Raw genomic sequence first — 26,534 nt, 5'->3', positions numbered from 1 at the left:
ACTAGGTCTCCCACAGATCCTCAAGTCCACAGAATAAAAGATGTTTCATTGAGCTTAGTCCAATCTCATCATCTTGGAGATGAGAAAATGGCAGCTCATTTAGCTTGCCATTGGCATTCAACCAGATAGTCCTACAGAGCCATGCTTGAACCCTGATTTCTTGTTCAATTTAGTGTTTTTTCTTTCTAAAACTCAAATGTTTTTCATTCTGAATTTGAGAGAAAAAAAGGAGAAGAAAAAAGAGGAAGAGAAGAAGGAGGAAGAGAAGGTAGAAGAAGAGGGAAGAAGGGAGGGAGCAAGACACACACACATAGACAGACAAACAGACAGAAAAACAGACATAAACACTGTGAGGAAAAGATATTTCAATATAGAAAGCAGAATCGTAAAAGATAACTATATGCAAAACCACAAATCTCTATTAAATACAACTTGCTTTTTAAAAAACACAATACGTTCAATATGTTACTTTCAAAAGTGTCTTACTTATCGATTTCCCTCGAATTTCCTTCTGTGCATTTTAAAAGGTGCTTCAATAACATAGTTGTTTTCCCCTGCTTTTTTGAACCCATTTCTAATAGAACATTAGGTCTCGAATCAGGAGACTTGAGTGTCAAATTTGACCTCAGACACTTCCCAGTTGGGTTTTCCTGGCAAGTCATTTATCCTCTGTCTGCCTCAGTTCCTCAAGGGCAAACTAAGCTAATAATAGAAATTACCTCCCAGGGTTGTAAAGATCAAATGAGATAATATTTGTAAAGCCCTTAGCATGGTACCTGGCACATAATGGATATTCAGTAAATGCTTGTTTCCTCCTTTCCCCTTTCCTTTTCCAAATAAAAAGAAAGAAGCACAATCTTTGGGTATATGTTTTTTAATAAAATAAGCACAGCCAAGCCAAAAAACCTCCAAAACTACATATTTACAAAGTCCAAAATGTGTATATCATCTTATACGTTAAATCCATTAACCTCCAAAACTACATATTTGCAAAGTCCAAAATGTGTATTTCATCTTGTACATTAAATCCATTACGCTCCAGCAAGAGATGGTCACACATGCTTGACCATTGGTCTTCTTGAGTCCTAATTGGGCATCGCGTTGCTCTGAATTGTTTTCTTTACTGCATTACCATTATCGTATTAATTGTCCTACAGAACTCTTCCCACCATACCATGCTGACTCCTGCTGTGACAGACGAAGCCTTAAGCTCCTAAGAAAAGGTTGTTGGCCCTGCAATCAGAAGCCTTGGATTCTGTTCTTAAGGCCATCCCTCAGTCAGATAAATCAGTTATTTTTCTGAGTTTCAATTTTTTCATCTGTAATATGAAGGCAGGAATACTTACATGACCCGCCTCTCAGGGTTGTTTCAAAGAAAGCACTTAAGAAGGTATTAATTGGACCAGATGAGTTATGAGCTCCCTTTTAACTCAGACAGTCTAATGGCTATATAAATGTGAGTCACTTACAAAGATGAGGAAGAGGATGTCTAGGGTTGGCAGGTAGGAGAGGGGCATTAACGATCCTGGGCTCATAGGTTGAGATCTGGAAAGACTTTAGAGGCCATGTAGTCTAATCTCATAAGGAAACTGAAGGGAGTAAAAAATGATCTGCCTAAAATGAGATAGCTGATAAGTATCTGTGGCAGTTTTAAACTGTCTTCTTGAATGTGGTAAAGCATAGTATTTTCATCCTTTTTGTTGCTGAGTTTTTTTTCTTTCTCTTATTCTTTTTGATCTGTGCAACTTGACAAATATGGAACTATGTTTGGAAGAATTATATATGTTTAATCTATATCAGATTCCTTGCTGTCTTGGGGGAGGGAGAAAGAGAGGGAGAAAAATTTGGAACACAAGACTTTGCAAAGGTGAATATTGAAAATTATCTTTGCATGAATTTAGAAAATTAAAATACTACTAAAAAAATAAAATAAAAACAGTCTTTTTGACTTCAAGTCCAGTACTCCATCCACTGTATTCTCTGGGAGCAGAACATACAACTCCCTATGAAAAAGAAAATAGCTTTCAATATCAAAATTTTAAAACCCTCTCAAAATGAAGAGACCAATGTAGGCAAAATAGCATGAGATGAACTGGTAAGTGTTAATAAATGTTTGTTTCCTTCCTTCTTCTTTCCTTCCCCATATAGAAAGGGAAAAACAGAATTCTCATAAATTAACATAGCTGACAAAAGAAGTCTTCACATTTACAATGTCAAAAAGTGAATATTTCATCTTGCATCTCTGTCTAGAAGTGAGGGATATGTGTGTGTATGTTTGTGTGTGAGTGTGTGTATGTTTGTGTGTGTGTGTGTGTGTGTGTGTGTGTGTGTGTGTAAGCTATAGATATAACTATACAGGGAGAAGGGTAACATAAAAGTATTAATAAATGGGGGCGGCTAGATGGCGCAGTTGGTAGAGTACTGGCCCTGGAGTCAGTCTCAGACATTTAACACTTCATTCTTCCTAGCTATATGACCCTGAGAAAATCACTTAACCCCAATTGCCTCAGAGAAAAAAGAGAGTATTAATAAATAATATGCAGCATTTTAAAGTTTATAAAATATTTCATACATATCTCATTTCAGTCTCACAAAAACCTTGTAAGATAAACATCATTGTTCCCTTTGAACTTTTATCCATGAGGTTTTCTTGACAAAGATAGCCAATTAGTTTTCCATTTCCTTGAAGGAATAGCAGAGGCTAGCACTGGCTGGCTAGCTAGTTCCTGAGGCAAAGAGAGTTTATTTTATTTTTCTGGGTTAGTGTGTGTGTGTGTGTGTGTGTGTGTGTGTGTGTGTGTGCATGCAGGCGCACATGTGTTTTTACAAAGTTAAGTGTCAGAGGTTGGATGTACACTTAGGTCGCCTAACCCCAAGATCAATGCTCTGTATCACTTAAGTGCCCCTTTCTAGACTATTTCAATTCATTGAGGAGCCTATAATCCTGCAAAGTCCTCCTCTTCTTCAGGACAAATGTCCCTTGTAGCTTTCTTCTCTTCTCTCTATTTTTCAATCTTTTCTAAACTTATCAACTGAGAACATCACCATGCCTTCTGGATGAAAGGAATATAGGAAACTTCATGGGGATATGGAACTTGGGTTGGGTCCAGCTCTGAAGAAGACACTGTCTTCCCTCCACCCTACTCCCTGACATTTGGGTTAATTCATGTATTAAACAATTCTGTAGCCCCACTGAGATCAAAAAATTCTGTTGATTCATTAGTTTCAAATTAATTACAGATTTCCAAAGAAGAAGGAAAAACAAATTCAGACTTTCCAGAGTAAGAGGTGTTTTTGTTTGTTCTGTTTTGTTTTTCTTTTTAAGAAATGGGTGGAAAAAAAAAAGAAATGGGTGGAAACAGACTCTGAAACCAAATCCCTGTCCAGCCCACAGACTTATCAGCTCCTGTGCAGAGGTTTCTTAAAATCATTGAACAAAATAAGAGATTAAATCTAGTTTGGCAGGTTTAGAAGAATCTAAACTTGGAAATCTCTGAGGAAAAACAGAGTAATCTTCTATAATAAATCTATGTTATGTTAGGAGATCAAAGCCCTCACCTATACAGAGCTCAGCTATAGGCCCTTCTGATAAAGACTTTGCCCTTTCATCCCATCTTTAATCTTCTCAGATTTACCTCTCTTTGCTACTGGTCTCTTCCTCTTACTGTATGTAAGCAGCTTGTTTCATAAACTGGCCCACAAGAAGTAGGGAGGGAGTAATAGGCCAGATAAGGGCCCAGAGTGGAGAGAGTCCTATCTCAAGCATCTGGATTCTAGTTTGGGGTCTATAGAACATGATGGAAACAGAAACATGGAAAAAAAATTGATGCAAAGTCTTATTATGGGAACTGAGGCTAGATAGATGACTGTCTAGATAACTATTTTCTTAAGCTACTTTAACTTTGCTGAGTTGCCAACTCCTCTTAAATAAATAGATAAATGAATAAATTTCATGAAGCTTAACTCCTGCAGAGCTTCCATTCTGATTTCTGATAACTTGTCTAGCCTTTATTGATGTGCTTTTAATAAACGATCTTTCTTTAGCCATGATTTTTTGTTTGTTTGAGCCTAATTCAATTAGTCCATGTATCAGAAAATAAAGTTTTTTCTACCTCATTCTGCAATTTGAGAAGCTTCCTTTAATCTGTATGACTGACCTCTTCCTCTTAAAGTACAAAACAAGATGGGTAAAATCTGACCACTGCACCAATTGTATTCTCTCTTGTATAATTATTATTTGTGTCTGGATAGTAGCCTATTTTGTTAGATTGTAAACTCAAAGAGTGCAGGGGCTGTATCATTCTTCAATTTTGTTACCTTTTTTATCTAGTTTCCTGCAATGGAAGCAATAAAGGCTTAAAAAGCATCCATTGGATTGGGATATTTGACTGTGCTGGGTCACCTTTTTCAGAGGATCATTGGAGTATGCTCTTGACCTGGACTTTTTATATCATGAAACAATTTTATGAGTGATGCTCCAAGCCCAGACCAAAGAAAGAGTATTGCTATTAAAGCTGTGAAAAGCACTAGAAATCTGTGTGTTTCCTCCATGCTATTTCCTTTGTCTAAAATATATTGTCTTTCAGACCTGGACAAATCCCACCAGCCACCTTTTTTATCCTCCGTAAAGATTTTCCTGAGCCCACATTTATTCTTTCCCTCTTGAAGAACCTAACTACTGTTATTAAAGATTGTTCTATGCACCTTATCTGACTTTCTGGCAACACTTGTGTAACCTGGACTGGTCTCGGCATGCCCAGTTTGAATAATATGGAAGCACTTTTGAAAGACCTTTGGAATATGTCTCTTCATCCCCTACCAGATAGGTGGGGGTAGCCTTCTTTATTTATCTGCTCTTTTGCAAGACTGAATTGTTTGTTCCTTTTTGAACTCTTTTTTTTTTCTTTAATAGCTTTTTATTTACAAGTTATATGCATGGGTAATTTTACAGCATTGATAATTGCCAAACCTTTTGTTCTGATTTTTCTCCTCCTTCCCCCCACCTCCTCCCCTAGATGGCAGGATGACCAATACATGTTAAATATGTTAAAGTATAAATTAAATACAAAATAAGTATAGTGTCTAAACCATTATTTTGCTGTACAAAAAGAATCGGACTCTGAAACAGTGTACAATTAGCTTGTGAAGGAAATAAAAAATGCAGGCGGGCAAAAATATAGGGATTGGGAATGCTATATAGTGGTTGAACTCTTTTTTTGTTGTATCCTCTTGCCATCATCTTTTGGAAGACTCCTATCTGCTGTATCTAGCATGGTTGCCATGAATTGAACCAGAGAGAGGTGAAGAAACATTCTTCCCTTGATACCTCTTTTTATGCTGGGCTCTCATAAATGTATCTCGGAGTTTTTGTTTTTATTCTGTGGTTGGTCCTCACTTTCAGATGCCAGAGGTGATTCCCATAGGGACTAGGAATACTATCAGTAGAGACCTTGGAACCAAGATTAAAGGCAGGACCTGTGCTGGCCATACACCCTTTTAAGGATGCCTCCATATTACCTGAATGGATAATAATCAGACCAGCTTGAATCACACTTGTATTGCTTAACTTTTTTTCCCCCATTTTCCATAGTATTTTACTTCCATGAACATAATTTTTAATACACTTTTTATAAAATTTTGAGTTCCAAATTTTCTCCTTTCTTCCTTCTCTCCCTCTCTTTCCCCTTCCCTAGGAAAGTAAGAAAGCTGCTTACATATAAAACCTATGTGCAATCATTATTGTTTAACTCTTTGTATGTATATCTGTCTTGTCCAAAGACTTTAAAATAAGGGATTATGTCTCAGACTGTGTTTTCTAAGCCTACTACATATTCTTATAAACAATGGATGCTCAAGAAAGGTATATTTGTTCATTCAACCAATATTTATTAAGTAGCCATATGCCAAATACCATGATAGGAATTTAGAGAAAGTTTATATAATAATAGCTTGAATTTATATGACACTTTAAAGTTTGGAAAGTGCTTTTATAAATATTATTGCATTTGAACCTCATAGCAACTGTGGGAGGTAAGTGCTATAATAATTTCCCTTTTACAGATGAGAAACTGAGATTATTAGTTCAGTGATTTGCCTAGGCTCACACAGTATCTGAGGAATATGTGAACTTGGACCTTTCTGATTCTAGGACCAGAAACATCAGTTTCCAGTGATGTATTCACTACATTACCCCCTCTACTCCATCATTAATGGTTACTATAAATAAGGTCTTTCTTTTATTTTTTTAAATAATATTTTATTTTTCCAAATACATGCAAAGGTAGTTTTCAATTTTCACCTTTGCAAAACCTTGTGTTCCAACTTTTTCTCCACTTTTTTTCCTTCCCCCCTCCTCAAGACAGCAAGTGATCTGACATAGGTTAAACATATGTATTTTTCCTGAACATATTTCCATATTTGTCATGCTGTGCAAATGAAATCAGATCAAAAGGGTAAAAATGTGTGTGTGTGTGGGGGGGGGGCAAACAAACAAACAACAACAACAACAAAAAGATGAAAATACTAAGCTTTGATCCATATTTGGTCTCCATAATTCTCTCTCTGGATGCAGATGGCTCTTCCTATCACAATTCTATTGGAATTGCCTTGAATCACCTCATTGTTGAAAGAGTCAAGTCCTTTACAATTGATCATCAGGTAATCTTGTTATTGCTGTACAATGTTCTCTTGGTTCTATTTACTTCGCTTAGCATCAAATTCATGTTTTTCCAGGCTTTTCTGAAATCAAGGGTCTTTCTTTTCTACAGTGACATCACTGATCTACCTGGATGCCTATGATTATGGTAGGAGAAGAGAATAGACCAAAGGTAATATAATAAAATCATCATCAATCTTGGATTTCAAAGGCCTTACTTTGAATTCTCTCTTTGGGACAGAATTCCTTATGCTCACTTCCTTGTGCTATTGGATAAATGGCTAAACCCCAAATTTTGGTTTTCTCATATGTAAAATGGATAGGCTTGAACTAGATAATCTCTATGACTTTATCCACCTCTAACAGTTAATAATCTATGCTTTATATTTGAAGGGCTATCATGTACTGGAAGAGAGACTGGATATGGCCTCAGCAGGAAAGGCTAAGAATGATAGGTAAAAGACATCCATTTAGCCTTGACCTTAGGGGAAAAACTTCCTAGCCATTGCAGCTGTCCCAAAGTAGAACAGGGAGTGTTTCCTTTCCTTAAAGGTCTTAAAACCGAGGCTGGATGACCAATTGCTAGGTATGTTAGACTAGAGAGTCCCTTTTGGTATGGGTTAGACTAGAGAGATGTCTGAAGAAGTCAGTTCTATCTTTCAAATTCTATGAAATTTTCAAGAGGCAGATTCAGTCAGGATGTAAGAAAACACCTCCAAATAGCTCAAAATACTCAGAAGTCAACCATCTTCAAACAGCAGTCCATGACTCCTTGTCTGGGATGTTAGTGGGGTAATATTTATTAATCCGAGGTGGTTTCTAAGGTTCCTTCCAACTGAGAGTCTAGTTTTCCCCTGGATACTATAATCACAGACTTCCTCCTTTCTTCTACCATCTTAACCTGGTTTCTAAGTACTCATCCTTATGTTGGATTCAACAAATTAATGTGTGAAGAAGGGAGTTCACTGCAAATACATCAGTGACTATGAACTGAGAAAAGCTTTTTTTAACGTGACAAGGCAACATGATGGAATGGAAATGGCACCTGATGGGAAGTCAGGAGACCTGCGTTCTAATTATAGGTCTGACATCAGAGAACTGTGTGATCTTGATTTAGGTATTTTCACCTTTCCGGGTCTCAGCTTGGGTGACTTTATGATCTCTCAGGTTCCTTCTTGTTCTAACATTCTCTGCTTCTATAAGGAGACAGTTTACTGCCCTGTTTTACACCTATTCTGTGTATTAGTTATGTAGTGAGTAAAATACCTTGTTAATTGGCAGGTTGATGAGGTATCTATAAATAGAAGGTGCCACCCAGTCACCACTGACATGTTTGACATCATAGGAAAGCAGCACAATTTTTTAGTGTTTAACATATTTTAGCCATTGAGTAAGCCCAGGTGACTTTCCTCTGACAAGTATTGTCAGTGACTCCCAAATTTCCTCTTTTCTGATACTTCTAGTGAAGATGGAGCGTTATGAAGTCATCATGATAGGACTGAGGTTCAAATGAAACTTTCCTCTGGGTGGAGTGGATGATTTAATTTCCTTAAACACACAATCCATATCTGAAGCACCGTGTTCAGTTCTTCAAGAATGAAATAAGAATAAATCTCATTTCTTTAACACTTAAAAGTAATAATAATAATAGTGATGGCAGTTCTGATTTATATAGTGTTTTATATACTTTATTTCATTTGAGCCTTGTAATTGCAAGGCAACAATTGACTGTGGAAAGAACATTGGGCCCTCTGTAGTCAGACAGAGTTCAAATCCTGCCTCTCATTCTGCTGTTGTTCTGTCAGTTCAGTCATCTCTGACTCTTTGTGAACATATTTCGGGATTTCTTGGCAAAGACACTGGAATGGTCTGTCATTTCCTTCCCCAGTTCATTTTACAGATGAGGAAACTGAAGCAAATGAGATTAATTGACTTGCCCAGGGTCACACTACTAATAAAAATCTAAGAGGGTGAACTCAGGTGGATGAGTCCTGATCTAAGTCCAAAAATCTATCCACTGTACCATTTGACTGCCCCACCTTTTCTCCAGAATTCTACCCACTGTGCCACCTATCTACCCCACCCTTTCTTTAATTCTAGTAACTTTCCTCTGTTGATTATTTCCAAGTGATCTTTTCTATAGCTTGCTTGCACATAATTGTTTGGATGTCTCCCCTTTTGATTGTGACATCTTTGAGAATAAATTTGGTCTTTTGCCTTTCTTTATATCCCCACTATTTGACACATAATAGGAACTTAATAAATGTTTATTGATTAATTCACTACTAGGGAATGATCATTAATATGTGTTAATCAGCCTCAGAGGTCTTCTCTAGTTCCAGATCTGTGGTCTTATGAACAAGCTTATAGGCAGGTGCCATTATCACGCCCATTTCACAGAAGAAATGAATCGATTTGCTTATGATCCCATTGCTAATGACTTGGGGTGTTCTAATTCAAGATCCAGATCTCTTCACCCTCATTCTGCTAGAATGCCTCTAGTGACTTTTCCTGTTTGCAAAACACTTGACCTATATCATTCTTGTTTGATTCTTACTCCCAAAGCTGTGAAGAAAACAATGAAAGTAGTATTTGGCAAATAAGGAAATAGGTCATACAGGCTAATTAACTTGGGTCATTCCCCTAATAAGGAACAATGCTGGTAGAGTTGAGGCTTTTTTCTTCCCTTTCCAGGCTGGAAAAGTTTCTGGAAAATGTATACTATAAGAGTAGTTGAAGGAACGGGGGCTGTTTAGCATGAAGAAAAGGGGACCTAGTTGTTTTCAAATAGGACAAACATTCATCATCCTTGTCGGGGCAGCTCCAGTGGATCATAACTTATGAGGATCAATGGGTCAAATTCAGAGAAGAGAATTTCAACTCAACAAAGAGGGGAAAATGATCTAGCAGTTAAACATACTGATGACCATCTAGACTCTGGAGCAATATATCACAAAGGATTCTTGTATCACAGATGTCAGCAGCACTAGATACACTTTAGTTATATTGAATACAACCAAGTAACAAGTATTTATTAAGGACTCACAATGTGCCATGTCCTGTTCTAGATATTTTGTACTTAGGATTTCACTTTCCTTAGAGCATGTGTTCTATTGAGGGAATACAGTATTTGAGTATTTCCTCTTTGAGGAAATCCTTCCATCCCTCTCTGTATGGTTGCTCTAGGATTTCCCATCTCTGTTAATAGTGAGAACGCTCTTCTGTTCTCTGTCCTAGAAGGCTTGGTCTGCCTTGGGAGATATAGCTGATGAAAATGGGCTTGGTTTGAGTATCAGTTTAACAGCTGTCTAGGTAATCATAGGACAAATCACTTCCCCAATTTGACCTCGGTTTCCCACTTGGTAAAATGAGAAACTTGAGAGTAGATGGTCTCCAGAATTCCAATGATTTTTAAATTTTTCCGGCAGAAGCTATCATCTATCTATCTATCTATCTATCTATCTATCTATCTATCTATCTATCTATCTTTCTATTTCTATTACCATTTAGAATCTTAAACTGAGGAGGGATAGCATCTCTCTGATACTACCCATAGTCTATTCCTTTGTGAAGCCCTCCGAGAAGGTTTTGAAAACTAGTAGCATTCCTGTAAGGACCCTGGAAAGGGAGAAGAAGATGAAAAATACTCATGGGGAATACAATATATAATACTTACCATAAGGAATAGGACTGGGGACAGTAAAAGGAGAGTAAAGACCAAAGTCTAGCCTTCCGGAGAGTTAACATTTTCTTATTGACCATTGAGAGAGCAAATGATAAAGTTTCTTTGCCTCTGTTTTCCAAACTAAGAGGGTTTCTTCCCCATCCAATACTTTGGATAACATAGGTATTAAACTTAGTTGTATATGGATAGTAGAGAATGACTCCATTATTTAATTTTTTCCTTATTAGCTACACTGATTTTGCATATTAATTAAATGCTTTTGCTATTAGATTTTTGCATGGTTTGGTATTAGACAATGTTGAACTGAATGACTTGAGCTGAAACATGCATAATTGATTACACAAGTCAGCCATACTGAAATTGGAAAAAATGTCAAGGGCTTCAGAACTAGAGTTCTTTTTTGTTACCAGGAGATAATACAAATATCATCTCCATTTTACAGATGAAGAAATTGAGACTCAAAGGACAGGCTTATATGACTAATGAGCATAGGACCTGGCTTGCTTCTACTTGACCCTAAGCCCAGGGTACTTCTCATTATACAACATTGCCTTTCCTTTGCCCAAATATTTGTACAAGATTTGGGGAATCAGCGAACTCTGAACCTATTTCTCTTTTCTCTCTCTCTTCTGTCTTTCCCCATATCATGATTGATGGGTCTCCAGCCCTTCTCCCCAGAAATTCCTATTTCAAAAGACAGAGAGAAGGGAGATGGGTCAGAGCCCAGGGTCTACTCAAAAGTGAATATTTAGCTAAGGAATGTAGAGCAATAAAATGTAAACTAAATTCTGAGGGAAGTGGTGAAGTTTAGATGATATAATGTTGGTTGAAGCATCATCATCTAGGAAAAGGAAGAGATTCTCAGATAACTAAAACACGTAACAGCATCCAAGAGAGAGAAAACAAAAACTTCTATTTCCTTCCTTCATTACTATGCATTTTTGTCTTTTTCACTCTCCAAATGGGTCTCTGCCCTCGAAAGCTGGTCTTTAACTCTATTTCTTGGCTTAGAAGCCAAAAGTTGAGAGCGTTTTGTTTAAAAACTTCTCACCTAACTTCCACAGTTCAATGCAGGAGTGAGCTATAAGAACCTACCAAGTCTCAGAGCATTTCTCACTTCTCATAAGACCACTTCCTCTACACTACCCACAGTCTTCTCACCACTAACAAACACCAGGACAATTTGTTATCACTGTATGCCAGAGTGGATAGAGAACTGTCTTTGGAGCCTGGAATTAATGAATCAAGTTCGATTCAATAAATATTTATTAAATGCCTACTATGTGCCAGGAGATATAAGAGAGGAAAAAAAAGAGCAGACCTTACCCTCAAATAGCTTACAGCAAAAAGGGTGAGAAAATATGTAAACAAATGTATATGAGACAAATTATATTCAGGCAACTAGGTGATGCAATGAAGAGAGCACTGAGCTGGAGGTCCACCTCCAGGGAACATCTGGGCTCAAGTGCAGCCTCGGATGCATCCTGCCTGTGTGGGCCTTGGCAGGACGCTTAAGCACCTGTCAAGAATGTACATTGCAAGATGACTGAGCCCAGTTTGGATGATCTTGTGATAACGAGGGCCATCTGCACCCAGAAAAAGGACTGTGGGAACTGAATGAGGACCACAACCTAACGTTCTCATTCTTATTGTTCGCTTGCATTTTGTTTTCTTCTCATTTTTTTTCTTTTTTGATCTAATTTTTCTTGTGCAGACATATATTGGATTTAACATATATATATATTTAACATGTTTAATATATATTGGATTACTTGCCATCTAGAGGAAGGGGGTGAGGGGAAGGGGGTAAATTTGGAACACGAAGTTTTCTAAGATTCAATGTTAAAAAATTATCCGTGCATATTTTTTGAAAATAAAAAGCTTTAATAAAAAAAGAAAATTTCAAAATGTGATTGAGAAATATTGAATAAAATAAACTTTTTTTAAGGAAAAAAAAGAATGTACATTGCACAGAAAGTGCCCATCTACAACGGTGGAGGTACATTTGCATCCAGGGGTCCCCTACACGGATGAGACAATGCCCAGGGGGAAGTCCGTCTCCCGCCACGTGCCGGCAGAGGACAAGAGAGCCAGGCCAGGTGGCCCAGGCGGAGCTGGAGGAAGTAACCCGGGGCAGGCTACTCAGGATGCTCCGCCCCTCGCCTCCTTCCCCACGCCCCAAGGGCGGGGCCCGGGGGCGGGGCCTGGGGATTAAAAGGCCGAGTGCGGAGGGGGCGGGCGTTTCTTTGGCGCTTCTGGCCGGCGGTGGGCGGGCTTTGGTCCGTGTGCAAGCTCTGCGCTCTCCATCCTCGTCCTCCCGGTTTCCAAGATGCAGACGTTGCGCTGCGGCCCTCGCCTGCTGACCCTGGGCCTGGCACCGCAGCGCGTCTCCGCGGCCCCGACGCTCGCCCGGCTTCGCGGGGCCCGCAGCAGCGCCAGCAGCTCCGACTCGGGGGCCGCCGGCCCCGGCAAGAACCCGCTCGTGTACCTGGACGTGGGGGCCGAGGAGCAGCCGCTCGGCCGGGTGGTGCTGGAGGTGGGTCAGAGGGCCTGCGGGAGCTCAAGGTCGCGGCGGGGGCGGGGCTTGGTGCCGGTGCTCGGCCGGGGGGGCGGGCCCCCGGGACTCGGACTGCTCCGCTCCCGTCGCTTCCCGTACTTTTCAGGCGCAGGGAGATTTACGGGAGGTCGCGCCGGGCCACGGCTCTGGGTTTGCCACGAACTTGTTCGGTGTCTTTCACAAGCCCTTTAAACCACGCCGGGCCTCATATTAGAAATGAGGAAACTGTTGAGATTTGGCGACATGGCTGCCAAGGCCTGTGTCCCAGCGGGCAACTTTCCCTCCCCCCTCCCCCCTCCCCGCCCCCCCCCCCGACCAGACTCAAGGGTGGGGGGTTGGGAGACCTTGTAACTTTCTCCTTGGGAGCGGAGGGAAAGGGACTTTGGGATAATCAGTGTTCAAGGTCATCACCTTAGAAGTAGAAGTCAGCAGTATTTGGGGGTCGGAGGACTTGGAGACAGAGGTCAAAGAGGGATGTCGCAATTTAGGGAGGTTGGATAGAACTAGCCGCCGAATTGTCTTTGGCCGGGAGGATGAGGGGAGCTCTGGCTGGGGAGAGCAGTCAGAACTTTTGGCTCCTAGTTTGCGCTGGGAAAAACCACAGGGATCACGTGGCAAAACTATTTGCATAACTTCGCTCGTGTGGGTTTGGGAGTCCACCGCTACCCCCTTAAAGCCCAGAAAGGTGGAAAGGACCGAGCTTAGCCACCCTCCCGGAGCTCCTCCCTTCAGTAATCATAACTCTCGAGAAGTGGCCAGCTAGTGTCTCTGATTATCCCCGTTTTTCAGTTGAGGATCTTGAGGGCCTGACACATGGCCAGAAGTGTGGAAACTGAACCCAAGTTTCCTTAACTAAAGTCCACGACCCTTTTCATTATCCCATATGGCCTTTTACAGGTGTGCTGATCAATTGGTTTTATATATATAATATTGATTTAATCAATTGATTTTATTTATATATATATATATATATATATATATATATATTGGCTGAGGCAGTTGAGGTTAAGTGACTTGCCCAGGGTCACACAGTAGGAAGTGTTAAGTGTCTGAGATCGGATTTGAATTCAGGTCTTTCTGACTTCAGGGCTGGTACTCTAACCCCTGCGCCTCCTAGCTGCCTCTGATCAATTGATTTTTAAGCCAGGCTCCGAGAAATATAGGAAAATAAAGACAAATAGGGCATATTCCTTGCCCTCAGTTAGTTTACGTCTAATTTTCTGATCTACAAGGTGGTGGAGGGAGATGGTCAATGAAGCTCTTGTAAGAGAAAGCATAGCGTTCTGTTGAGTAAGGAGAATTGAGCAGGGCGGTGGACTGGCAAAATGCTGAATAAGCCCCTTTGATTTTGACTCCCGAGTTAAAGCTGATCTTTCCTGGAGCTTCCTTGCTTTTTCTAGTCATCCTCCCTCGGATTACTTGATTAGCCAGTGATAAATTGGAATCAAGGCAAAGAAATAAATGTCCTAGCTCTGGTTTCTCCGAGTAGGGAATAGGAACCAAAGGAGCTGAAAGGAGCTGGCTGACCTTTTCTCAAAGGTTGGTCTGATCCAGGTCATCATTTTGCTGGAGCAAGTAGCAGTTTAATCCAATGAATATCTGCCGAATGTCCAGTCAGGTTTATATCAAACCTCTGAGCACCCTTTAATTTCCTTGTCTATAAATTGGACATATTTTTCATCTATTTCACAGGATTATTGTAATAATAGATTTAGAAAAGGATTCATGCCAGTTCACAAATGTGGTGGTATGGGGCTTTGACCAGGAGTCAGGAAACCTGAGCTTCAGCTCTATTGGACACTATCTTGCTTTCCAACATGGCATAAATCACTTTCCTGTGCTGAGCTTCCATTTTCTCATCTTATAAAATGAGAAGAATCCTTCAGAAGATTACTAAAGATCTGGCCATCAAATTTTGATTCTCTTATTGTGAATGCAGCCATCAAATTTGGATTATCTTATTGTGAGAGGCTTGAGGGCCCATAAGAAAAGACATAATGACCCCTGGGCAAGTCACTTAATTTATTTGCCTCAGTTCCCTCAACTGTAAAATGGGGATAATAATAGTATCCACCTTCCAGGGTTGTTATGACTGTTAGCTTTTATTTCTTTAATAATCCTTGCCTTTCAGGAACCCATAAGATGATTATATAAATGATAGTCAAGTATAGAAGTGTTGGAAAGATAAAAAAAACTTAGATTTTTATAGTATTTTATGGTTTAAAATACTGTGAGAAAAAAATCACATGTTTATAGGGCTTTGATTTTGTTTACAATAGTTGATGTGAAGTAGGCAATGCAAGCGTGGTTACTATCATTTATAGATGGAGAAACTGGAAGTCAGAATTTTTAGTTATTTTGCTCAAGGTCATATGGCTAGTAAGTGACAGAACCAATGCCTGACTGCACTATGAATTAAGACATGTGTCTCTCTCAGAAAGTCCCAAAGGAGTAAGCTAGGTGTGGTCCAGGCAATCAGTGCTTTAGGAATTGAGGGTGGGGTAGGGAGAAATTACTTTGGGTTGAAGGAAAGCTCTGGGTCAAGGGTTCTGTCTCCATGTCTTCCTGAGACACTACTGATCCTGAGCAAATGGGCTGAAGCCCTTCTCCCCTTACAGCCTGCTCTTCCTTTCCCTCATGTTAAAGACCCTGCCTAGTTATTGGTGACATCCATAAATAAAGTGGATGCAGGTGTATGTATGATATATCTCTCAGTAATATATGCTGATCTTTTTCTTGCTGATTCATACCATTAAAGGGACTAATAATACAAGTGATAGCTCCCAAATTGTAGTTAAAATTTTACTTAAGCCCCTTATAGACATTATCTCATTAGATTTTTTAAACCATCTTGTGATGTCATTTTTTTATTTATCAACCTCTCTGACATCTTATAGATGAGAAAAGTGAAGATCAGAGAGGTTGTAACTTGATCTTCATAACAGCTTTCAAGCCATTATTGCTAAACGTACAAAGTGGTATTCAACTCCCAGGTCAGATCTACTTAGTCCAAGTATAAGAGAATCTGAGATGATAGTAGGGAGAGAATATGGATTAATCTAGTCTTGAACTAGAAATAAGTCCTTCAAGGACAGACTTAGTCCTGTCCATCTGAAGTTTCCAATGACATCTTTGAGGGAAGAAACCTTATTTTATTTACATTAGTTTAAATTTTTGCATCTCTTACATCTAGCTACTTAGTTAGATAATTAAGAAATTGGCCTAAAAGTCACACAGGTGGGAAGGGTCTGAGCAGAAATTGAAAACCAATTCCTATGGCTCAAAATCTGGTGTTCTTTTTATGATGTTTGCCACCCCTAATAATTTTATCTAATTCCATCTTTTTATAAATGAGGAATTGGAAACCAGATCAATTAAAGAATCTATCAAAAATCACACTTCTAGTTAGTGACCCAGATAAGACACGAGAGCCCACGTATCTACTCCCGGGCTGTTCCCTTGCTAAGGGCCATGAGGTCCATTCTCCTGGATGTAACCCCACACTCACTTTTTCTTTTGTGTTTATTTTTTTCCCTTTTTCTCTAGCTCAAAGCAGATGTGGTGCCAAAGACTGCAGGTGAGTGTTCAAAGTGAAGATAATCAATCCTTGTTTCATTGAGCAACCATTGAGCAATGGACCTAGGACTCTACACTCTGAGCTGGGTAGGATGCACAGTCCACTGGAAAGAAAACTAACTGGTAATCCAGAAATTATCATGTAATCCTTCATCTCTCTACTTTGAGTAGAGTAGACTAACTCTTTAAAATGAGAGGCATGGACTAGACCAGGGCCTCTTTACTTTTTGTGGGACACATATCTCTTTGACAGTGTCTGATGAAGCTCATGAAGCTTCCTAGAATAATAGTCTTAAAAACACAAAATAAAATCCAAAGGATTAGAAAAGAAATTGATTATGTTAAAATAAAGTTATCAAAATAATAAAAAACAAAACATGTTTGTAAAACCTAGACCCCAACTGTGAGGTCTCTTTCAGCTTTCTATTCCTGTAATCTTTTCCACATATTTTATAGTTTTGATATCTCTTATCTATGTCCTAAATGAGATAAATAAGAACAACTTATTTGCTGTAGGCCTCCTAGAGACATGAGAAATTAGAATTTTTTTTTTTGAGCTCTTTTGGGGGTTTTAACAGCTTTCTATTGCCTTTCCCCACCTGCTAACACCCTTTGAGAATGAGAATTAGAGTAGGACTTGATCAATAGGCAGTGATGTCTTTGTCTCCTATGAGTAATGGGGATGATTTGATTTGGATTTGGGAAATGTTATTTTTCTTGAAATCAATGGGGGCACATCTTAATGACTGAGCATCTGAATTGCCAACAAAATTGTCTGTCCTGGGGGTAAGACTCTCTCCTTTGGAATTCTTCATTTCTTATAAACTTCTGTTCTTCCCTAATAATGGAAACTATTTGAGTGGAAACTGTATGAGTTCAGGGAACTTACTTGGTTTTGCCTTGCACAGGGCCTAGTATATCGTAGACACTCAATAGCTACTTGTGTTCAGTCCCATCAGGCTGGGGAATCCTTTGAGAAAGGGGATAGCAGGTATTGAAATTGAGCATTTGGAACCATACATTAATTCTGTTCTAGTATATCTTTATTTCAGCTCTAGTGAATGGAAATTGTCTGCACCTTGTGGTTCTGTCTTTGTAATTAAATCTCTTCATCAGAGGACTAGCTTCCTCTTAAGATAATAAGAGTTTTAAGAGAAAAAAAAAAAAGAAATGATAGAGTTAGAAGGGAACTTACAGATAGATCACCTAGTGCCAGCCTCTGATTTGGGCAGCCCAGACAGGTGATGGCACTTGGCCAGTCTTTGGGCAGAAATGAGATCGAAGGCTAGTGTTCTTTACCTTTTTCATCTCAAGTTTGAAAACACATTAAGCATGTATTCAGTGCTGACTGTGTACCAGCCACTGTTTTAAGTGCTAGTTTTAATAAGACAAAAATCAAATTATCCCTGCCCTCAGAGAGCTGACATTCTAATTAGGGAGATATGTACACATAGTGGCCTACGCAAGGGGCAAAGCAGACCCAGTGTAACCTTGAATGAAATGGTAGAAGTAGCTGAGTAGTGATCTGTATTACTTCCTTTAACCAAGGACCTCTTTGGAGTGTCCTAGACACCTTTGGCAGTTTGCTGAAACCAACAGACACTGCCTGAAAACGCTTTTTAAATGAATGAAATAAAATACATGGAAAACAACCAATTGAAATACAATTATCAAAATAAGTTCATGGACCCCACGATTTCTACAAAGTACAAAGGTAGAAAGGACATTGGTGAAAAAATGAAATAATTCTAATTCTTTATTTCTTGGTATTCTCAGAGAATTTCAGAGCCCTTTGCACAGGTGAAAATGGCTTTGGTTACAAGGGATCAACCTTCCACAGAGTGATTCCCTCATTCATGTGCCAGGTAAGATTGTAAACTTTCTTTTCCCATTGTGATTAAGAAATAACTGTTGCCTTTCCTGTCACTGTTGCTGAATGAATTGGTGGGAAGAGAGATGACATTTTTTTAAGTCTTTGAGGATTAGATGAAGAGAACAACATGAGGAGGTACAGGGTTAGACTGTGTTGTTGGAAATTCCAGGAAGATAAAATATGATGTTCGCTTTTGGTCAGAGAAGGAGGACTAAGAATTTTCTCAGCTGAAATAGCTTTTCCAGTCCAGGGGACGGTGGGAGAGTGAATGTGAGAGATCCCATGGAATCTTTCTTTACCTTAGCAGAGAGATGCTCTTTGGACTTGATTTAGGCAAGAAATTTGACAGACCTTAATACAATAAAGATTTCTTAAGGTCCTGCTGGAAGAAAGGCATGAGACATGCAAAATAAAATGGAAACACTCCCTGGTCTTAGTGAGCTTTTATTCTATTTATTTTCTTGGGTGGAAGGCATGCGACATTTCCCCAGATGATGAGATACAATATACATCGAAAATGATGCTCTATAACTTCTGAAAAGAAAGATCCTTAACTGAGAGAAGGGAGAATACCTCATAGAGACAGTGGCACCTGAGCCACTGTATGATTAAAGCCATCTCTTAGGGATGGCTAGAACACGAATTACATAAAAACTGGAATGTTGCACATGTATAGGGGTCAGTACTGGGAGAGTTTGGAGGAGCCATTGAGCTGGGTTTTTGTTTCATTTTCTTTTCTCTTTTTACCCTGCCTCCCTCTAAAAACATCCCTGTTTCATGTAGGATGCCCCACGTGGGAAATCCCAGCTGTGCGTTCTTGCCTTTGCTGTGCCCTTGACAGACCACATGAGTGGGAAGCAGTCAGTCTTTCTACCTTCCCCTAACTTCAGTTTCTCCAAAACTGATTCATGGTATTCTGGGGGAGGAGCTGGAGTGAGACTATCTGAACAGCAAGGGATGATATTTATTATTTTGATAACATGTGGTTTCCTATTCTTTTAAATTTCGTACTACACATGGCCACTTTTCAACATGAAACAGTCCTAATTCTCTCATTTTGCTCCACAATTTCCCCAAAATTATTTTATCCCAAGGATATATCATTTAAGGTTTCCACTTTTATTTCAAGCCCCACAAAGGATTCTGTAGCCACAAATGTTCTGGGAATGATGCTTGAGGGCAAATTGAAGGAGGATTGTATGTTACTAGTAAGCTGGAGCCCTTTTATTAGGCCTTAGGAGGAGCTTGGCCTTATGGCTGCCAGATGGCTTCTGATCAAGCCGTGGCTTATGGGGTGGAGGCCCAGTTTACAGCTTGTAAGCTGCCTGTTCCATTCATGTTCACCTGAATGATGTAGGCGCCCAGACCTCCATTGTGACTCCAGATAGCTCAGACCCACTTAACCTCGGTGAAGGAAGGAAGGAAGGATTGCTGTTAATCTTCACCCGCTTGGGCCTGAATCTGCATGCCTCTGAATCACTGGCATTATCTTGTGATATTTCGTCAGCGTTTTGTGGCACACCTGGGCCAAGGAGTTTACTGATTCACCTGCCTTGGGACCAGCTTGCTTAGGGCTCAGTTTGAGTCATGGACCCCTTTGGCAGTGTCTGCTGAAGCTTATGATTACCCCTTCTCTGAATAAGATTTTTACATACATAAAATGAAATCCATCTGATTACAAAGGAAACCAATCATATTGAAACGTAATTATTAAAAAAAAAAAAAATTTAAGTCACAGACTCCAGGTTTGGAACACTACAGCAAAGGTTTCCTCTGTAAGAAATGTATAAGGGCAGCTAAGTGGTGCAGTGGGTAGAGTACCAGCCCTGAAGTCAGAAGACTTGAGTTCAAATTTAGCCTCAGACACTTAACACTTCCTAGCTGTTTGATCCTGGGCAAGTCACTTAATCCCAATTGCCTCAGCAAAAAAAGAAAGAAAGAAATGTATAGGGAACCGAGGGCTGTTTTGGAGAGAACAGTGAAGTTCTCTGTCTGTGTCTATCTGTCTGTCTGTCTCTCTCTCTTCCCCCCCCCCCCCCTTTCCTTCTTCCTTCCTTCTTCTGTGTCTCCTTTTGAATTTATTGACATGGAGCAGTTTGTTTCCCCCCAGGGTAGAGGGGCAGGAATGCTGAGCTTGTTAGACAGCAGGAGTACACACTGGGAAGTGATGACATGGCACATGGTACACATTTCTAGGTGATGCAAGGCTGACATTCTTAGCAGTGACGTGTCCCTGGAATCTAACCATGGGGCTCCAGAGCGGGAAGACAGGAAACCACGGTGTTCTGTGAAGGAAAGATAGTGCAACAGGAACTGAATGGTGGGAAATGGGGGCCTCTTCTGCTTGTTTCTTGTGATAAACAAAAAGTACTTTGGGGAAGATTAGTCAGTTTTCTCTTTTGGCCATGATGCTGGGGTACACAGCAGCACTAGATGTAATGGGGTGAAGGATTTTTAAAGGAAAGGATTCCTTTGGTATTAGTTTTCACATAGTAACCTCCTCTTATAGTTTTGTCCCTTCTTATCCTTTCCAGGTCTCCTTTTTTTTATTTTTATCTCTTTGCTTATCTATATCTCTTACCATGAGATACAGGGAGCTTCTGAAGTCCCTTTGGGTTCCCACAGCCCTGATCCTGTGATCTTAAGAATCTCTGAAACATCAGGCTGATTCCTTCACAAGGAATGATTCAAGCTTTGATATATCTTTGTTCCCATTCATGATGTATGTTGGGAGCTTCTCATAAGCATTCCATTTGGGGACCCTGGGAGAGGGGTAATCCTTCCCCCCCAACCTTGGTTCCTGGCTGATTCAGTTACTATTAATCTGACATTCATTCTCCAGGCTGGTGACTTCACCAATCACAATGGAACAGGAGGGAAATCCATCTATGGGAGCCGATTTCCAGATGAAAATTTCACCCTGAAGCATGTTGGACCTGGTAAGTCTTTTCCCCCCTTTTCTTTTTTGATTTCTCCAACCCTAACAAATGAGAAGAAGGTTACTTGTTCTTCTGAAAAAGGATCTGGGAAGCTGTCATTATGGAGGCTCTCTCCAGGGTAGTTTTCTCCTTTTCCCATCTCCCTTGGCCACCCTCACCCTGTGGTTTGCCTATCTCCTCAGACGTGGCTGATTGTCTTCTCAGCCACAATTATGTTTGTGTGTTTTGTTGATACCTCGCTCCAATTTTCTGCTTGTCATTCCATTCTGGGCACTTTGTAAGTTACATGCTTTCCCTTAAAAAATATTTGTAGAAGCAGCTTGGAAAAACCACTTAACTAAACCATGGATTTGCTTTTCTTTCAGGTCCTAAAGTCTCATCTTTTTTCTTTCTAAACATATAGGTTCTTTTCCTTTTTTTTTTTTTTACTTAATAATATATATTTTTAAAATTACAGTAAAGATAGTTTTCACCATTCATCTTTGTAAGATTTTGAGCTCCAATTTTTTCTCCCTTTCTTCTCCCTCCCCAAGAGAGCAAACAATTTGATATAGATTATACAAACATATTAAACATATTTCCACATTAGTCATGTTGTGAAAAAGATTCAGAACAAAAGGGAAAAATTACGAGAAAGGAAAAAAAGTGATAAAAAAAGTAAAAGTATTATGTTTTGACTTGCATTTAGTTTTCATAGTTCTTTGACTGGATGTGGGCAACATTTTCTATCACAAGTCCCTTGGAATCGTCTAAAATCTAATAAAGTCTGAAAGGCTCTTCCCTGTAGCCTTTTAGTCAACCCTGCCTCTGGTCTGGGTTCCAGACACATGAATTTTAACCTTGGCATACTATTGCTTTGATATTAGACCTCAAGAATGCCATTTATATTATCCTCACTCTAAACATCTGTAAGCTAGAAAGACCACTTGGTTCTTTACCCTATCAGTTGGGAATATGAGTGACGTGTGGGATTTACAGGATTTTCATGAATTGCTGGATTAATGGGTTCTTCTTTAAGCTAGGAGAGAGATTCCGATGGTATTTTTTTTTTTTTTTTTGCAATATTTGCCAAAGATCTTACCAAGCTATCCCTGTTTCACCCCTTGTTATTACAGGAGTCCTCTCCATGGCAAACGCAGGTCCCAACACCAATGGATCCCAATTCTTCATTTGCACAACAAAAACAGACTGGTGAGTACAGAGTCCCCCAGGACAGGTTTTTCTGGGGATTGGCTGCTTCTTATGCTAATAAAGTCAGGAGAGGAGATGGAATTCTGGCTCTAGAACTGAAAGAGCTCAGAGACAAAACCGTTTTACAGATGAGGTTCTTGAAGCCCAGAGATGTGAGGACCAGTTCAGGTCACATTGAGGCTCAGGGTTGGTGAGATGGACATTCTGCCTCACCTGAGGAGAAGAAATAGGGGAGAGGGATGCTCGTGCTCCTGGGGTACAAGACAGTTCCAGGCTGTCTGCTGACAGAGAGGCTCTCACTCATCGGCTCTGCCCTTTCTCACAGGCTGGACGGAAAGCATGTCGTCTTCGGCCATGTCAAGGAAGGGATGGATGTGGTGAAGAAGATAGAATCCTATGGTTCTAAGAGTGGGAAGACGTCTAAGAAGATTGTCATCACAGACTGTGGCCAGCTGAGCTAACCCCAGCGTGGATGACTCTGGCTTCCTCGAGCGTGCTTGTTCTCCCCACTTTCCCAGTCTCCCCCTCTAAGAGACTATACTGAACACTAGGGGATTCCTAGTTGAATGTATTGTGTCCAAGGATAACTGAATTTATGGCAGCATCTGATTTTTTTTTTCTTACGTCATTGTTTTGTTCCTGTCTCTGCAAGATCACTTTTGAGCATCTGTCTCTTGGACTCTTTCCCATCCAGCTCACCAGCTTACTCTTAGAACCAGAGCCGGACACAGCACTCACCTCCTCCCAGGGCCTCTCTCTTGCTTCTTCCCAGTCAGGGTTGAGTACATTAAGCCTTTTTTGGGGCACAGGGAGTCACTGTTAGGGAAGTGGGCTGGGCACATGGCACCTGTCTGCCTTAACTGGTACAGAGAAAGGATGTTGCCTGATCAAAGGAGATTATGAATCAGAATTGACTAGTATTATTGACAAAAGGTGGTAATCATTTCCCTTCTCAAAAGTGGAAGACCTAATTTGTTGCACTAAATAGAAATGCCTTTTCTTTTCAAGAGGAGGGAAGATCAAAAGAATGCTGATCTGGGAATCTAGCTGGGTTTTGTCATAGCGGTGTGAACTTGGGGATGTCTCACAAAGATAAATCTTAGGTTCCCTTCCTCTTCTCTGACAACCCCTAATTTTTTATGGTATTGTGTTTAAGCTCACCAATGGTACAGCTGACAGCAGTCATGTTTCTGTTGATATTTAAACCTCCTCTCCCCCAGACCATGTGTTCCTCTTTGTGAATTGATGTCACCCTGTATTCTAGTATGTCTGTAGATCTCTCCAGTGCTCCCTTTCTCTAACATGGGGGCCCATCTGCAATCTTACTCTCAGATGCCCCTTCTGTCGCTGGCTGACGTCCCGAGGAGGAAGAGACTTGATTTTTACAGTACTCCAGTGATTGCTGTAGCCTTTCATTTCAACACTGAAGCAGGTTCAAGCCTCTTCCCGTTTCAGGATCCCTTTGCTCTCCTGTGGCCTGACTGATTGATAGGAGCCACAGAGACTCTGCCAAGCCATAGTACGAGCCAGGTTTTCTTGGATGTAGGAAACTGTGAAGTCACAAAGCTTCTACTATTCTTGAGACTAACTCCAAATGGTAGAAGTGGGTTGCTGTAAACAAGTTTAAAGAATTAAGCTGTGAGCAGTAGTTGTCCACTGTGAATGTATGTCTGTGGAAAGTTGGCAATAATTAAAAACACACCTTATGGAAGGTTTAGTGGTGGGGACTGGTGCTCCATTGATGCTAGAGGACACAATTGACCTCTGTGTGAAAATAAATAACTTAGTTTCTATTAAATAAATATGTACTGATCATTGGAAGCTAACTTAGTTTATAAGATTTTTGATTTTTTAAAATACTTGATTAATTGTAATTGCAAGAATAAATCCTATTTTATTACAAAAGAAACCTGCCTTATATGAGTAATCTTGGGGGACGATGGTGATGGGGATTGTCCATCAAAAGATCATTTTCACTATAGTGACTCAGGAATGTGGACTTTACAGTCAGAGCAACAGGGTTCAAATCTTCCCAGGGGCACTTGACCTCTGCAATTTTGGACAAAACCCTAAACCTCCTTGGGGTTCTATTCATCTGTACAATGAGAACAATTGGACAAAATAGTCTGATTTCTTCTGACTCTAGATCTAGAGTTCTGTGACCCTCAATACAGAAGGATTGGAAATGGGATAAAGCATTTGTTCAGTGAGTGCCACTGTTCACAGATGTTAAGGACTCCCGAAGAAGGCAAAAAATCTGATGAATTCTTAGTGAAAGACAGAAGTGGGTTATTCTCTTCTAACACAGTCTGTCTGAAAAAGGATGACTCAATTTCTTAAACATGTAGCCCAATGGTTGTGATGCTTGGAGGTGGGAAGATTTGGATTCAAATTTTGCGTCTGATACTTAGCTGGTATTTATCTGAGAAGATGGTCACTAATAACACTCAGGTTATTTTTATGCTAAAGGAATGCAACTTGATATTAACAATATTGACATAATAATTGATAGGATGATTTTAAAAGCTCTTTACATCCATTATTTCATTTAAGCCTCTAAAGATCCAGCACAAATAATGGCCCTTGTCTTTAGATGGTTTCATAGTTCCTGTGGCTGATCTGGGGTAGTTTAATTTTACCTACCTAGACTGATATAACTAGGTAGTACCTAAGTACTAAATACTAAGATATCTTAATACATAGTACAAAAAAATCTTTCTGGCTTAACATGCTACTGTGCATGTGATCTGTTGGTAGTGCTTCTAGAACTCAATGTACTATGGGACTAAGGCTTTAATAAACCATTGACAAAATAATGTACTAAAAGTCTTAGATGGGGTATGAATGCAGGTTCTCTGACTTCAGAGTCAGCCTTTGACGCTTTATACCTTTCTGACTATCCTTTATTCCCTCCATCCCTGTTCTTTGTGACATATACACACAAAAAGAAAGCCAATTCAGTAAAATTAGTACAGCAACTAAATTTGATGGTATATACAATGCTTCACATGCAGAATCCCATATCTCTTCAAATGTTGAGAGGGTATGCATTTTTAATATATCATCCTCCCCCTGGTTACATGTAAAGACAATTTTAAACATTTTTTAAAAATTTTGAATTCCAAATTCTCTCCTTCCTCTCTCCCATCCCTGAGATGGCAATTTGATAAAAGTTATACATGTATAGTCACATGTACACGCACATGTACAGTCATTTTTTTATACTGCTACAGGATTCAAAGCCATTAGTTGTATCAGTGTATTTCTTTGCTGATTCTCAGGAGTTTTCTAAGTAAACCATCATGTCAAAAGTGAATAGGAATAGTTTTGTCTTTTCTTTGTTTATGCTTTTATTTTCTTTTGTCTTCTTGTATTTCTAGATTTTTTCAAATAATAGTGGTTAAAGGGAAGAAATCAGAGAGACTGAATTCACTCTGTTTTTTCCATGATTGATTTTTGAGAGAATATTGAGTGCAGGTAAATCATGTAGAATTCATATTTTTGATCAAAAAGGTGAGTGCATCTCTTTTGTAGTCAGGTGAGCCTATGGAAAGGTTATTTCACTTTACTTAACAGTATTTCCAAAGATTGTCGTTTCTAATGTTTTATGGTTCAAAGTTCCACTCAAGTTCTAATCATGTTCTAAAGATGAGGAACATGAAGGCTTGAGAAGTTGTGTTTTGCCCAATGTCTCACAGTGATTTAGTGCCAGCCAGAATAAGAGTCTAAGTCTTTATAAAGGACAAAGAAGATTAACTCATTATCTCAATTCTGTAGAATACTTAGTGGAAGCATCATCATCTTCATTTTATAGATGAGGCGGCTAAGTCTTAAAAAAATAAGATCTCACAGCTAGTAAATTGCAAAGGCAGAACTATGTGTCATCTTTGATTATGTGCTAAGATGCCTGCTCTTTAGCTGATGGCTTTCTGTTAATGTAATTTTGAGGGTATCCTGGATCAAATAGAATTCATGTTCTGTTTCATAATCCATCAATGAGTTTATTCTGAAGCCAGCACAGTTATTGAAAGGCCAGTTAATTTACTGGTAGGTCATTT

At 39.6% G+C, this 26,534-nt stretch overlaps 1 protein-coding gene across 1 annotated transcript; it reads left to right on the top strand.

Moving 5' to 3' along the window:
• The first annotated feature begins 12,324 nt into the window (after window positions 1-12,324).
• On the top strand, window positions 12,325-24,385 carry PPIF (peptidylprolyl isomerase F). Its single transcript, XM_051982013.1, has 6 exons — window positions 12,325-12,876; window positions 16,444-16,474; window positions 18,250-18,338; window positions 21,189-21,285; window positions 22,401-22,476; window positions 22,802-24,385. The coding sequence occupies exons 1-6, from the start codon at window positions 12,670-12,672 to the stop codon at window positions 22,935-22,937; spliced, it is 636 nt and encodes a 211-aa protein (XP_051837973.1). The 5' UTR covers window positions 12,325-12,669; the 3' UTR covers window positions 22,938-24,385.
• Window positions 24,386-26,534: the final 2,149 nt, after the last annotated feature.

Source organism: Antechinus flavipes, chromosome 2 (assembly GCF_016432865.1).
Source record: "Antechinus flavipes isolate AdamAnt ecotype Samford, QLD, Australia chromosome 2, AdamAnt_v2, whole genome shotgun sequence".
In the NCBI taxonomy this organism is placed as follows: domain Eukaryota; kingdom Metazoa; phylum Chordata; class Mammalia; order Dasyuromorphia; family Dasyuridae; genus Antechinus; species Antechinus flavipes.
This window is presented reverse-complemented; position numbering and strand designations above follow the sequence as displayed.